Consider the following 16248-nt stretch of genomic DNA (forward strand, 5'->3'; position numbering starts at 1 on the left):
CATAAATCTCCTGTGCGAAAGGGAATTAATTATTCCCTGGCTAAATGTGGATTCCATCCGTTTATGTTAAGAGAACTCTTCTTTGCCTATTGTACGAAAATGTAGATATGACTTTCTAGTTCTCAGTATATCAAGGCATAGGCAGAGTTTTATTTGACAATAAATACGGTATTAAAGATAGTTATCTTGCATTCAGAAGTTAAAATAAAGAAAATAAAGAAAATCTCATGAGATGAAAATAGCAGACAATCTTCAGACAGTGGGTGTATTGAAGATCAACTTTATGATTATATTTTGGGGGCAGAGAGTAGGAATGCTTGTCTGAGGAAATTATCATCAAATCAGGCTTTTCATTCATTCATTCATTCATTCATTCATTCATTTTTTATAGCCACCCATCTCAGTCAATGACTCTGGGTTGCTTACAATTGAAAAAAAATGTATTACAATGAAATATACTAAAAACACTAAAAACATCCAGGTTAAATATACTTAGGAACAAGATGGCCAGTTAGCAATACAGCCAAGATTCCCCTGTCCAGTTGCTTGATCTTTTTGCCTGAGTTCCATGCTCCTTCTTCTTCCCTTTATCTTCTACTTCCTTCCTCTTTGTGTTATTTCCCCTTCTTTTTTACTTACAATAGACAGAATTAATCTCAGAACAACTATGCAAAGTAAATAAAACGTTCGTGTTCCACTCTGCATTGTTGTGCACTGATATAAGATAAGACAAGTATGTAAGTAGGTGTTTGCAAATGATACGGGTGAAGTCAAATTAAAATCTTTTGTGATCTATAAAATGGATCGCTATTGAGCTTGTATTGGGTAAAACAGGCCTGAATTTTGAGAATTGTATGGTATGAGATTGTATATGTTTGCTGCTACAAGTGATATTGCCATTGTGTGTAAATAGTGTGAGAATTACGCATGAACAGAGTCACCATGTGGTGAAATTTAATAAATAAAATAAATGAAAACATCTGACTCATTCATAGGAAGATAAATGTGCTATTGCTTAGCTTTCAAACTTGCTGTGAATATCTGATGGGGCTTTTTATTGCCAAACACTTCTCATGTGGCTTATCACTATGTTTCTTTATCCCACAGGGTGTCCACATTGTAAAAATTCAATCCCACATTTCACAACAGCAGCAGAACTCTTTAAAGAAGATCGTAAGGTAACTCTAGAGTCATTTTGGGGTTTTTTGGTAGGAATTTCAACTTATTTGGTGTGTTGTTTACTTTCTTTGCTTTCAGAAACATGTGAATAATTTCCCACTTTGCCCCTTTTCTTGATTTTTTTCCAGTTAAACATGGGTAGAGGAGAAAGAGGTATTTTGTTTTGGGGCAATCTCAACTTGAGGTGAAAAACAGTTTAATCTCTTTGTCTAGGATTTAAGGAAAAGAAACACAAACATAAAAAAAAACCGAGAGCAGCTTGAGCTTTACTTGTTATATGTGTTACCACTGGTTCTATTACTAAAAGGACCTACTGTTTTTTCAGTTTTAAGATGAGACTTATCATTAGGCTGAGAATGTTGTTTGGCTAGATTCAGACTGTGAGAAAGGCTCATTTATTTTCTGAGAGTGGTCTTCTAGCACATAATGTAGATAGCATTATCATCTTCAACAGTCCCATATATACTAATCAAAGTTCAGAAAGATCATTGCAAAATGGCAGATCTAGTTGTAAGGTTCAAATGGTAANGGATCTCGGGGGGTAGTTCGTTCCAGAGGGTGGGGGCACCCACAGAGAAGGCCCTCCCCCTGGGGGTCGCCAGCCGACATTGCTTGGCCGACGGCACCCTGAGGAGGCCCGCTCTGTGGGAGCGTACCGGTCTGTGAGAGGGAATCTGTGGCAGAAGGCGGTCTCGGAGATATCCAGGTCCGATGCCATGGAGCGCTTTCTTGGGGAAAGTGAACGTGGAATTCCTGATCTAGGTTTAGTCAAGCATGTGGAAATTCTTAATGCTGAATGAGCTGCACATTAGTAGGTGAATGTATCTATGCATAGCTGTATATATATGTATATATACATAAGCACAAACTTAATATGTATTTGTGTTAACCATTTTTGGGGTGATGCTGGTGCTATACGTTTTCACCAAAGTGAATGATATAATTTTGCCACAAACTTTCCTCCCAAGATTGCTTCAAATGAGCATTGCATTATTCTCTGATGTTCTTGAGTGCAGGTCACAGAAGAATGAATTTAAATTAAAGGAAGGCAGATTTAAGCATCCTAAGAGTAAGAGTTGTTTGATAGTGGAATCAATTACCCAGAGAGATAGTGGATTTGCCTTCACTGTATATCTTTGGATCAAGTCTAGAGACCCTACTATTGAGAATACTTTAATTAGGATTCCTTCACTGAACAAGGAGTTAGTCTTAATGGTCTGAATGGGCTTTTCAAATCCTGATTCTGAACAAGAAGTTGAATTAGAAAAGGCATGGAAACTGCAATACATTCCTCCTACTGTTGCAAGCACTTCAAGGAGACGTATATTGCCTTCTTTTGCCCATATGTGAGTGCTTTTAAAATCTTGATTATTCAGCATCAGTTCCTCCTTTGCCATACCATCAATACTAAGCAAACTTATTGGTTTTCAAAACTCGATATAGTTTTTATTCCATCTGGCAACCCATCCCCGGTACACATGCAACCCCATACATACTCCTTCCTCCTCCATAGCTACAGCATGCATGAATACCACAACTTTGTGGATAGCCCATTACATGAGTCTTTCTCAACTAATTTCCCTGATACTGAGAACTTTGTGAGTATAGTGTTAAATAACTTTGCCCAAATTATGGGTGAATTCGGAATTTGCATTGCTTCCATTGATTAATAGATTTATTCAAAACCTGTCAAAGGTTGAGAGACATCATTTTAGCCCTCAAGATGGTGATTGATGGGTGCAGCCCTTATTTCAATTAATAGTAGAAATAAGAAATGTGCCAGCCAACTAAAATGTAGACGTATAAAGTTTAATGAGCTGGAACCTAAGTTCCAATTGAGGATATTGAGTTTAGAGTAGGTTCCTGAAGGCCAGGCATATAAGAAAAACAGCTATGTTTTTATCTACCTTGCTTGACTTTTCAAGGTAGTGGAGATTGATAATTCTATACTATTTCTTCAATCATATGCAATTCAATTCTGCTGAAGTGTTCTTGGATTTGCTAATGACCTTTATGGATATTCTATACTATACAGACTGTAGTGTTGCTTAGGAATTCACTTCAGTATTATCATAAAGCTCTTTTTAAACAATTCCTTTCTCAAATTTCTGTGAATCTTTCTTTTGGTCTGGCTGCTGCTACACAGTTCAGTAGACAACAGATAAGCAGATCTGTAAAACAAATTGAACTTTAAAAATCCAGCGAGCTTTTAATTTTCACAGGAAAATATTTGCATGTGCCACACAGCTTTCTACAAGCTTGTATTTGTCTCCAACATTGTGATTCTCAATTTTCCCTCTTCTTAAGCCAGTTAATATAATACCACAATGAAGGAACAGATTGCATAACCCAGATACGAGAATTAAGATACAGACTTATATCTCTATGCCTTTTGCTAGCTATTTATTGAAAATCCTTGAACTATGCCATTGCCTTCACAAGGGGCTTTCCTATTTGAGAAACTGCAGTGCATATTTTTAGGACCATAATTCCAGTACCTTCAGCCAACGCAAATATTTGGCTTGAACGGTTTCCATTAAAGTTGGCCGTCATGAAAACAATTAGGAAACTTTGAAAAGACAGAGTATTTATAGCTGATTCCATTTTACCTCTGACATTCCTTTAGAATTGTATATTTGGAATAGTTCTTGCCCACTTGCCTGTTTTGTACTCAGTCTGTGTAAAGGTAAAGTTAGTGTAATATTTAGACTTATGAGGAAACAAATTATCCAATCATCATACAGTAGTATATCATAAGAATATTAGAGACTTAACACTAAATAAATAAAAACATTTTTTTAATGTTGAAGCCAAGGTGTATCCTATTTACATTCATGCAGTATAATCAGTATCACACCCAGTCTTGTGACATCTTAAAGTCTAACCAATATATTCTCTTATGAACTGTTGTAAATATGAGACTGTAAATATACACACTGCATTTTATATGGTTTTTATGCTTTTAACTATACAATGGCCAGGGTCATTCTGAGTGTAAAATGGGCTGTACCTAAATTTGATAAATAAAATAAATAAATAAAAGATTTAGGATTTTCTTTTCCTGTTTACCAATATCAGCAACTACATATCCTGAAGGCTTTAGTCTAGTCACATCAGAAACATCATTAATATGCCAAACAATCCTCAACATTTCTTCAGTAACATGTTACCATCCAGCCTGAGGGGCTCATATTCTAGGACCACAGCGTTGACACTTTATCTCATCTACAGCTGTGGTTTTCTTGGAGTGGTTTGCCATTTCTTTCTCCCTCACAGAATGTAATGACATCTTTGCCATTATAACTAAAGTGATCATCTGCCTCCAGCAACTTCGTATATTGTCACCACCTTGTATAGATAACAGCTTGCTTTAACTGGACTGCTGAGCTAAACTGGTCACCATGGGTGACCTTATTGGGACTATGTATTCTACACACTCCCAGCCTTCTTTTTCATCACAAACATTATTCCCAGCATACATGCAGAATCCAAACATAGGTTGATCTCCTGGAAATCACCATGTAACTTCATTGAGATGTTCAGGGAGCATGACATTTAATTGGCATAATAGTTAATAAAAACTAAGTATTTTTCATAGCCCCTGTATAGCAAACCAGCATTCTGTAATATTCACATGCAGAATCAAGTTGAAGTCACTTGGCCTCAGCATCCTTTTCTGTATAAACAGGTTTGTCAACTTCACTGCTTTCTAGAAGTAGTGTTATTTTTAAAAGAGATAACATTTCAGTCTGAGAAAGAACATTGGGGGAATTAAAGACTTGTCCTTTTTCATTCTTCTCTAAAATCAATGTTCAGTAAGCTATTCACTTCCATTTTCATAACAAAAGTCAATATTTGCTCCTGTGGAGATTTATTTCCTTGAATCAATAAACTGATGAGTGGCGGTACATAATTTTAACAGCAAAAAAGCTAACTATACCTGCAGAAGGCTTTTATTATTGCAACCATATGTAAGACCTTAAAGAAAGAGAAAGAAGGAAAAGAGCATGAACCTTTAAAATGACTTTTTATTCTATTTTAGTCAAAGAAAACTGAAAATGGAGTTAATGCGTTGCTGTTCATTTGTCTGAACACAAATAAATAATAGCAGTTATATGCTTCAATTGCTGATCATTTAAATAAAAAACCCTAAGTTTGTAGAACAATAAATCTAAATAGAAGTATCTTACACAGTTTTTCTCTGTTTTATTACATTGTTTGAAAATACCAGTAGTGCTTTTTATTAAGTATTGAGTATCATCACAACCCGTATCATAGCAGAATTCACTCATTTGTAGATAATCATTTGTTCCTGGATAGGAACCCCAGATTTTTTGATCGTTTAGGATTTTGTTCGCTTTTATCCATTTTAATATCACAATGACAACTAAGTTTTCAGAACATTCCTTTAGCTATTTTTACTTCTTTTTGACTATGAATGTGGCTTATCACTCTGTGCAGATAAAGATGTCTTTTCTGGTAAAAGAGACAGAAGGTCATCTGTTCCAGGATTCCTGTTTAATAAAACAATCTAACCTGTGTGAATTGCTGCCTTATTGAGTTCAGTGACAACCCAGTCCATGTTTGGGACCTTTGGTTAGTATTTTATGAAGTAAGCAATGTATGAGGGGATACAGGTAGGCCTTGACTTACTATGACTCAACTGAGCCCAAAATTTCTGTTGGTAAGTGAGTTATTTGTTAAGTGAGTTTTGCCCATTTTACAATCTTTCTTGCCACAGTTGTTAAGTCAATCACTGCAAGTGTCCTTAAATTAGTTAACACAGTTGTTAAGTGAATCTGGCTTTCCTGTTGACTTTGCTTGTCAGAAGGTTGCAAAAGGTGATCACATGACCCCAGGAAACTGCAACTGTCATAAATACGAGTCAGTTGCCAAATGATCAAGTGACCATAGGGATGTTGCAATGGTCGTGTGAAAAATGATCATAAGTCATTTTTAATTAAAGGGACATTACCTTAATTTCCCTTTTCTGTACAACCTCTTGTTCTCGTCTCAGTATCATTTCTGAGATGGAACAGTGATGAGAACTGCATACATTGTAGTTCAAATTTTTTTAAAAAAATACACAAATATGCAATTGACTGGTGTAGGGTTCCTGCCTGAGCAGGGGGTTGGACTCGATGACCTCCAAGGTCCCTTCCAACTTTATTATTATTATTATTATTGTTATTGTTACTACTACTACTATCTGGAAAGAGTCTCAAGTTAAAGTACAAACAACTGGTGAAAAACTAGGCTATTTTTAATTCTTGACATCCAGCAAAGCTAACCTTTTCAACATTTATCTGGGTTTTGTTTTGGATTATTTCTGAAATTCTTTTCCAGAAAAATCAATTCCTGTACTACTTGCCTGTACTCTGATAAACTATCAGATAAAAGCTGGCAAGGAATTGACATGTCAGGTTTCTATAAACATCTATAAAGAAATAGGATTCCAAAGGAATGTTGTGGGTTATATACCAGAGCTGACACTATTGTTTGTCTTTATTATAAGGTGCTTTATATAAGTAAATAACAGATACACGAAAAAATGTAGAAGTGAACCATGGACTTACTCTACCACTAGCTATTGTTTACTGAGTTGAGGAATTTGCTAGCTAGCATTTTCAGAAAGGCTCTAAGAAACTGGAAGATTAATTCTTCAGAAACTCAATAGATTTAGAATTAAAAAATACATATTTTTATACTTTATTAATTGTTTTGTTCCAATTAAATTAAATTTTGTATTTCCTTTTCAGAAGTTATACAACTTCAGAAGTTATACATAGTTACAATTTGCTATATAGCTATATATGAGGAGAAATCCTTAATGTAAATGCATCTGGATTTTTGAAGTATGCTGTCAAATTTTCCTGGGACTTCACTCTTTGGGATGCAGTATTTCATTTTCAAATAAATCAGGGTAGCTGTTCACCAGTCTACCTCAGGGCACTTCATGACAGGATTAATATGCATTCTTTCCATTCTTGTGTCGACATAAATTGTGCTGTCCCCATAGCCAAGCTCTATTGTTTTGCAACAACAAGGCCAGCAGATGGTTCTTTCCTTACAGATCTAATATGGGACAATTTCAGGGGAGCCATTGGAAGATTCTCCAGTTTTCTTTCCTCTGGCACCCTAAATCATCCACAGACAGGAAAACCAGTTACTCTCCATAACAAGTGACAGGTGGGTTGGCAGACTCAAGACATGTGCTCAAGGTGCAGAGTTTTGTTATTTTTCCAGTTGCACAAGTGAAAGGGGTGTTTATTGGCCTTGTGTAGGGCAATTTATTTTGCTGTCAATTAAAAAAAAATCCCAGCTGCTAGATCAGTATGGAGTGGGAATATATAGAGTGGCATAGCAGAAAGCTTGCAGGTACATCAGCAGAGGCATCCCACATTATCCTGTGCTTCCTCTGAACCCTGACAACAAGTCAGTCAGGTTGTCCTTTTTATCTACAAATATCAGTTTTCTGGAAGACATTTCATTATATCAAGATTGATATCCACATATTAAAAAATGATCACGCTGTCATACAAGTCCATTCTAGAAGATTAGCATTTCCATATAAATAAACAAGCATTGCTCTTTCAGAAGTATGACAATCATATTTGAAATGGAGCTGGCAGCACCTCGAAGTAGCCCGCAGAGTATGCATAGTCCAAGTGGTCTATAAATTTTGGAATAATCCAAGTGGTAGTACCCTCTCTAACTAATAAACAATAAAGCTAATTTGTGAAAATCCTGTTATACATTTATTTGGGAGTATCATTTTCCTAGTTTAAATTATCTGTAATCCTCTTTTTTGGGTTGGGAGAGGTCATAAATGCATTGGTCTTTTGAAGTTTATTTTTAAAAGCAGGTCCAAGAAGTTCCAGAAGATTAGTACATGTACAAACAGAACTCATGTCACATCTAATCAAAGGACTGATTATGCTTTAGATAAGCAAATGTCAAGCATGAAGAATCAGGAACACATATTAAGTTTCAGTTAAGATAATTTATTGTTCATTCCTATACACAAGAATTTAGTCAATAGTCAATACTAAATAGGTGCTATATAATATTTAACACAATTCAAGAGGAACTGGACTTAGATCGTTTGTGGGAACGTAACAACTCCAGGCTGATTTCTTCTTGACTCCAGGCTTTGCCTCTCCTCCTGCGTCAGATCCCATCACATAAGCTTGGTACATGATCTTACTTGCAGCCCAAAACAAAATGGTCAGTGACCAGCTGAACAGGGGCATGCCCACAGCAAATTTAAGCAGCCAATAGGAGGAGGACAAATTCTACCCATTGATCATGCCAGCAATATCACTGAGGCATTGTACTTTGTACTTATGGCAAGATTTGTGTCAGAAAAAGAAGCAAAACATCAGATGATGTTAGGGTGCCTCCATACTATGTTGGGGATGAAGTGGAGGTGATATGATAAGAACAAGTCCCTTAAAAGGCCAAGCATCTTCAGATATAGATGATCCCTGAGATCAAAGAAGCAAATGAGAATGGACTATTCCATCCAAAAATTACTATATATACTCGCAGATAAGCCAACCCTCATTTTTTTCACCAAAATATAAAAAATATGCCACCTGCAGATAAGCAGACCTTTGACATTTTTGTAAATTTTAATCTTCACAGTTGCCTTATTTGAGGATGGCACATTTTTTATGGTATTTTGGTTAAAAAAATCAAGGTTTGTTTACCTGTGGATGTTCTTATCTCCAATCATATATGAGTACTTTTAGAAAGTATTACCATATATACTCAGGGATAAGCCCATCATGGATAAATCATAATTTGGAGGTGACTTCTGGTCCTGCGCAGCAGCTCAGCAGTCGAGGGATTCGGTACTCCGTGCCCTTCGGCTGAGTTTCTTCCTGTTAGGGGACCCTAAATGGACCAGGAGCCACCCTGAAGAGGCAGCAAAGAAGGAAGGAAGTCCCGGGGACCTTGGAGAGACGGCAGTCGATCCAATCAATCCAAGAGAAGCCTTCTAGAAACCAACAGGAGAAAGGCTAGCCTAAGTTCAGAGTCTAGCCCAAGCTGCAAGCAACTGAAGTCAAAAGTATTATTTTAAGCTGATTGTAAACAGTGTGTTTGAATCTGGGTAAGAACATCGATTTTCTCTATCCTACTTATCAACTTTCCTGAAGAAAAAAAATCCCAAGAAGCAAAAAACCTCCGAAAGTGAAGGAGGGGGATTTTTGCCCCACCCTTTTACTAACAGAAGCGGTAAATTAAACCTTTTATGGAGGACCAAAACATATTGAAATGAAATGAAATGACTATAAAACCTAAATCTGGATAAGTTTGAAATTACTGAATGGTTAAGATTCTCATTTTAAAGGCAATTTGTTCATTTTGAAAATTTGAAAATAAATCAGTGCTGACATACAGTGGTGGATGAAGACTATGACAGCTATGGCTTTCATGCAAGACTTGGCAAAATTTGGAAAAAAATAATATCTACTTGTGACCTTCAAAGCTCTCACAACAGAGAACAGCTGTGACAAAAAAGAAAACAATCTGGGCTGCAGACAAAGTGAGACTTACAAACTTCAGGGAACAAAAAAAAACTTTTTTGAACTTTCTTGATTACAAGTATCTATTTAACTCTAACCCCAAGCTATTTGCAGAGAAAAGAAAATTTGGATTCTTGGTAATTTATAGAAAGAACCTACCAAGAAAAAATAAATACTTTTCAAGAGGAAACATATGATATGTTGCAACTAATTCAAATAACAATGATTTCAAACCACAAAGAAATCCAAAATAACTTTGAAAATATAAACCAATTCATCTCCAATTTAACTTTACAACAAAAAAAATCCCAGGAAACAACAGAGAAGGAATAGATAAAACAGACAACTGAATACAAATTTGATGATAGAGACTTAAAGATGGAACCTAACAAAACAAAGAAGTATGATTTAACTCAAGTGGAAAATAATTTACAAGAAATACTGGATTTGGAAAAGACAACTTATACTTTAACACCACAAAACAAATTTGAGGATAAGAAAAAAGATGGACAAAATGGACTGCAGAAATGCCAGGAAAAACACTAGAACTGGAGAGACAAAAAATGATAAGAGAAGCAGAGAGAAAAAGAAAGAAAAAGATTTTCAACAAAAATGAATGGGCAAATGCCTCTCACAAAGATATTGTACTTGACTTACCTTCTACAGTAATACTTACAAGAATATGGAAAGATTCTTTGATTCAGCAGAACATATTGATTAAGAAAGATACTGGGCAAAAAAAAGGCTAAAGTGAAAATTAAGACAATAGACGATGGGGCCTATCAGAGAGAATATTTAAAAAAGAAACACCTGTTCAAATATGGTTAAAGAAACATAATTTGGAGGTATATTTTAGCTCTAACATCGTTGACTTATCTGCATGTGTATAAGAGTAAATTTATGTTTGTAATCTAGGTACCTATAGTTTTTCAGCTCGTCACCCAATAATTACATTTCTTGTTTTTCCCCCCACAAATTATTGGACAAATGGACTGATCTAACTACTACTAGTCACATTCTCAGACAGTCATTTACTTTTCACTTCTAGAGTTTTTATTCTATAAGATCACTTAAGTAAATAGACTTTCCTTCTGTTGTTCTACCATCCTGAATTCTTCTAGCTGGTAGTTGGTAGAAGGACAGACTTCCTTCTCCTCCCTTCTTGTCCTTCCCCCATTGTCAGAACAACCCTGCTGCCAATCAAACAGCATTGGAAAGAAGGGAAGAGGAAGACAAAATGGCTACCTCTGAGCTCTGCAACCCTAAAGCTCATGAAGAAGAAGCTGAGTAAATGGAGCCAAAGCCCAGGCTTACTCAAAGTAATAAAACTAAAGGTTAAGTTGCCCTGCTGAGAAAGATGCAATGGAAAAGGAGGCAGCAGCTGAGAAAATGGGAGAGAAATATATTTTTTTCTTCCTTCCAGACCTAGTATGAGGGAAAGTTTTTTTCATTTCCTTCAGCTGGAGTCAAGATTTGGAAGAGGGGAAGAGTCGGTAATCCCCAAATAAGCAGAGCAGGCATAGGAAAAGTCAAAACTTACGACAGAAAGCAGAAAGTGAGATAAAGCAGAGGTCTTTCTGTGTGGAAAAAGATTATCACGCAATAGAGGGTGACCATACAAATATAAAGAGTTGAAGACAAAAGAAAATTAGAGGTCAGCATAAAAAATGTATTAGAGATGTAGAATATAAAGATATGAGAATATAGTGAAGCTGGACTTTAAGTAAAGTAATGTAGATAAAGAGTCTCTGAAAAATGGACAGCTAAAATAGATTATATTTTTATCAGTGAAATATTAATTTCTGAACTAATTAAAGACATTTATAATTTGCAGTTTCTTTTTCATTTCCTTGTAAAATAAAAGTTTCTCCCAGTCTTTGAAGGAAGATACAGAAATGGAGCTAACTCTCTCAAGTTCCCAGCACTTCCAATCTTTATTGATTCTGGCTCAATTTTATTTATGGTTCAAAAAAGAACCTGCGATCTAGTCACCTTTCAAGTATTTGTTATCTAAGAAATATCTTGTGCTTAGCTGAGTGTTTTGTTGCATTTTGTCTTTATTTCTCAGGCTTCTTTGTGTCTCTTTCTATCTTCCATCTTCATATTGACCATTTTTTCCATTTCAGATAGTTAATTGACATAGTAGTTTAAATGTACATTTAGAAGAGCAGGGGAGGTTTAATCACTGAAAACACTTTGTTCATTAGTCTAACAGCAAGTGAGGAAAAAAGAATTACTCTTAGGTAAGATTACTTACTTTAAGTATATACAGAAAAAAGTATGTCAAAGAGATAAAATTAACATTCCTAAGCTTTCAAAATCTTTCCGAATAACAGTTTTTCCACCTCACCCTCTTTCTCCTTCATATATTCTCTGAAAATAACCTTGTGAAGAGTTATAATTCCTTCAAGACAAACAAAAGATCAAAGTTATTAGACTGTAGTGAAATATATTGTGTAAAGATATTTTAAAGGAATGAAAGTCCATTCTTTTTAGGGGCAATGGAAGGGAGGACAAGACTGGAGGAAAACTTATGGGGAACAATGGAGCACACTAAAAGCTGTATCTGGAAAGTGAATGTCTTACACTAGTAAAGTGGAGTGAAATGAATTGAAGGGATGGGCTTTTACATTGGAATCCAGGGACAAGTTATTAGACAATTTTCTCAAGCCGGAGAACCAAGAACAGCATGTGTAGTTACTTACGAGTAGTTTCCTTTAATTGTCTTCACCTATAAATAGAATCTTGCCAGACTAAAGCAACTATTTGCATAACTACAAGTATATCTGGGAATAGCTGGTGAGGAACTGTTTTAAACCTCTTTCTGCAGACCAAACTTTCCAAGCACTGCCTCTTTGCCCACTGGAATGCAGTCCCTCCCTCTGGGAATCCAGACTACATTCCACCACAAGTCTGTACTGAGTTGTCATTGAATCATTAAGATTCCTCCTATGGAAATTTTAATTTCTTAGTAGGCAGAAGCTTCAAAGATAAAGATTTTGCAGATCCTACTTTGTCAGCTTGTTTTGCAGATCCTTGTTTCAAGAATCTCCCTGATGTTGTGGGCTCAATAGGTTTATTTGGCTGTTCATAGTAGTCAGGGCTCAGGTTGCTACCCAGGATAAAAGGCTGTATGAGAGAGGTCCAGATTTGAATAAGGACAATAAAGCATTTTAATTTTTGAAGTTGGTAAAATAAATTGAAAGCCTTAATGCCCCTTGCCTTGAACATATAAAAAAGCATCAATTATCTAATTTGTGTTGCTGAATTTGTTTAATGCTGATCAAAACTTTTACGCCACATCAAAACATTATACATTTTGGCAGGAATCATTTGTATTACATGACCAAAGGGCACCCAAGCTTGTTTGGGTGCAAGAAGCACTGAAATTTGGCTTCCTTCAAGTTGAAGAAATCTGCATTTATTTCCAGCTAGTTATTTCTCTAGAAGTCTTTGGAATATAGGTGATAATTTTAACTTACTTAAAGTAAGTTTACTTACTTACTTATTGCAGCTGATAAATCCTATAAAATAATTCATTTTAATAAATAGGATGGATTGAATCAACTTATTTTACATATATATTCAAAAGTTGATACAATGTCTCAAATTCTATTTGCATTTGAAAACTACAAACAGAAGTTAAAATTAATTTCAGCAATGTAATTTTATAGAAGCTGATAAACAAGAAACTTAAGAATGGGGAAAAAAGATTTTAGGGTCCAGTAAAAGACAGGATAAATTTTGCTTCTAAAATGAGAACTTCTAGAACCTTTATGAGAGCAGGGCCTCTGATGTCACAGGAAATCGTAGTTATTTAAGGATATAAAGGTCAACAATAACTTTAGTTGTGCTCAGAAATAAACTGGAAGTTTCTGAAGCTTCAAAACTATAGGGAACTCTGTACATGAAAAAAAAAATGTTGCTGTTCTAGCAAGTTGCCCAAGGAGAGACTACTACACACTCTTCAGAGACAGTTTATGTTTCAGAGGCATCCAGATAGACTACCGCGGTGGATGTGATCAAGCCATATCTAGCAACCAGATCCATCTTTTCCATGAAAGAGCACAATTGGTACCTGTGCTACCTCTGTGTAAAAAAACACATTTGGACATAGAAGTTATCTAAGTATTGAAGAAAAACACTGGATACAGGAACATGCTCAAAGGCTTGCTGACAAGATGAATAAATGAGGGCTGTGTACTGCATCCAGTGAATTTGTAGCTGGTGGAATAAACACACTTAAGAAGTCCTCATACATAATTCATCACACTGGAGGCAAATATCAAATGAGCCCCAGCCTCCAGGGCTCTGTCCTTGGCTCTGTGCTAGTCAGAATTGTTATAAGTGAATTAGAGGATAGAAGGTAAGGAATGCTTATTGAAATTGCAGATGGCATCAGACTAGAGAGATTGGCTAATTAGAGAACAAAATTATAATGCCAAACAACCAACACAGGTTTGAATGTTGAGACTAAACTAACAGGATGTCAAGTATAAAATCCTGTATCTTAGGTTAAAAAAAAAAAAATCAAATGCATACGGAAGAACAATTATCTCACAATTATATTGGCAGGATCTGTACCGGAAGCAAAAGTAAAAGAAGCCTAAAGAGGTGTAGATTTATAAGCACTTTTTATAGACGTATGCAAATCATCCTTTTATTTGATTGATTACAATTACAGATACTTATTGGTATGTGATAGGGCATAGTACTTAGTGTGATTGATAAGGTTAATTGGGTTTGGGTTAATTCATGTGTGTATTTGAATTCATAATAAGAAGTGGAGAGAATTAGGATCATATCCCTCCTATACAGCAAAGGATTTTGGATTAAACTAGGGGCCTATGATTTAATGCCTAAAGTTATTATTTTAGGTTAGCCACTATTCAAAAACCTTGAATTCCCTGTGTTAATTGCTAATCTTCTTTGATCAGTTATTTTTCTTGTTAGTTCTTAATTCCTTTAGTGCAGCTGAGAATTCCAAATACAGAATTGCTTTTTAGCTGAGTTTGTGTTTTGTTTATTTCAAAAATATGCTTTGGAGTCTTTAATTTTTCTCGTACAATGGAACCTGGAAACCTAATTTGGTGATATATCAGAAGGATCTAGGGCAGGGGTCTTCAAACTTGGCCCTTTTATGACTTGTGGACTTCAATTCCCAGAATTCCTCAGCCACTGTACCCCTGATCTAGGAGTACTGGTGACCCACAGCTGTGTATGACTAAGGTATGTGATGAAGCAGCTAAAATAGCCAGTGTATTCTAGAGCAGTACTAATAGAAGCAATTTTCATTGTATTCTGTTGCAACAAGACCACACTTAAAGTATTAAGAACAGTATACCACATTTTAAAAATGACATAGAGGGAATTCAGAGGACAGTTACCAAGATAATTTTCTGGAAACCAATCCCTATGAGGTTCAGTTAGGGGAACTAGACATGTTTAGTTTGCAAAAAAAAAATATTAAGAGCAGCTACAAATATGTCAATATCTCTTACATATAAGAGGAATGAACATGGCCTGTGTTAGAGCCAAATCAAGGAAAATGGGTTAAATTTAAAAGATAAGCAATCTAGGCTAAATATTAAGAGGGTTTTCTAGATCAGCGGTCCCCGATCTTTGCAACTTGGCAGTCCAGCTGGGGGGGCAGAGGGAAACCGGGCCATGTGAGTGGCGGACCAGTGCGCATGTGCACACACATGCAGCTCAACTTGCATGACTGGCAGGCTGGTACATGCATGCATATGCGCAGGACCACCGCTCACGCAAGTCAAGCTGTGCATGCACGCAAGCCTGCCATTGATGCAGCCCAGTTCCAAATTGGCCACGGCCTGGGGGTTGGGGGCCCTTGTTCTAGATGTTAAGAGTTGTTAAGTAGTGGAACAATTTGCCTATAAGACTGTGACCCCCCTTTGCTGGAGGTTTTCACATCAGAGCACAAATACATAAATTTGTGCACAGGGTTGCACTAGATAATATATAAGGTTACATACTGTTACATTCTATGATGTAAATAATTTTGGATAATGAGGGGTCCTTGGTGCTCTCTGAGCTTGCTTGTTTTCTTTCATTACCCATCAGTGCTAATTTTGGAGAAGCCACGTGCAGCAAATTCAGGTTTTAGGAATTATCCCTTTGATACCCTTGAATGCTTTTGTTACTTACATTGTCATGCCAGCAAGAGGAATTGAGGGCACTTTTTGTACTATATTATTATAACATTTCAGAAGCAAATGTTTACCTCAGTAATTTGTTGAATCACTGAGGTAAACATTTGTAAGTATTTTCTTTTTGGGTGGTCAGGTAATTGTCAGCATTGAAGACATATGGTATTATGTAATTTAGTATTTTTCACTGTGCATTTAGTTGGCTTACTTCAAGGAGGAATTGAAAATACTGGACAACAAAGATTTTGCTTCTTGAACATTTTTGTTATAGATTTTTGGCTGCAAATCATGAAAATGGCCTGTAATTTAAACTATCATGTACCAGTTTATAGAAATCTCCTGTTTTTACTATTTCTTCTTATATATTT

General features: G+C 35.9%; 1 protein-coding gene across 1 annotated transcript in view; it reads left to right on the plus strand.

Moving 5' to 3' along the window:
* PDIA5 (protein disulfide isomerase family A member 5) overlaps positions 1-16248 on the plus strand; it is a 285081-nt gene that overhangs the window by 257507 nt on the left and 11326 nt on the right. Inside the window, exon 16 of the mRNA XM_015813977.1 lies at positions 1108-1178. Coding sequence (XP_015669463.1) covers positions 1108-1178 — 71 coding nt within the window. The remainder of the gene's footprint in view (positions 1-1107; positions 1179-16248) is intronic.

This window comes from Protobothrops mucrosquamatus, unplaced genomic scaffold (genome assembly GCF_001527695.2).
Source record: "Protobothrops mucrosquamatus isolate PMUCROS unplaced genomic scaffold, P.Mucros_1.0 scaffold_77, whole genome shotgun sequence".
In the NCBI taxonomy this organism is placed as follows: Eukaryota; Metazoa; Chordata; class Lepidosauria; order Squamata; family Viperidae; genus Protobothrops; species Protobothrops mucrosquamatus.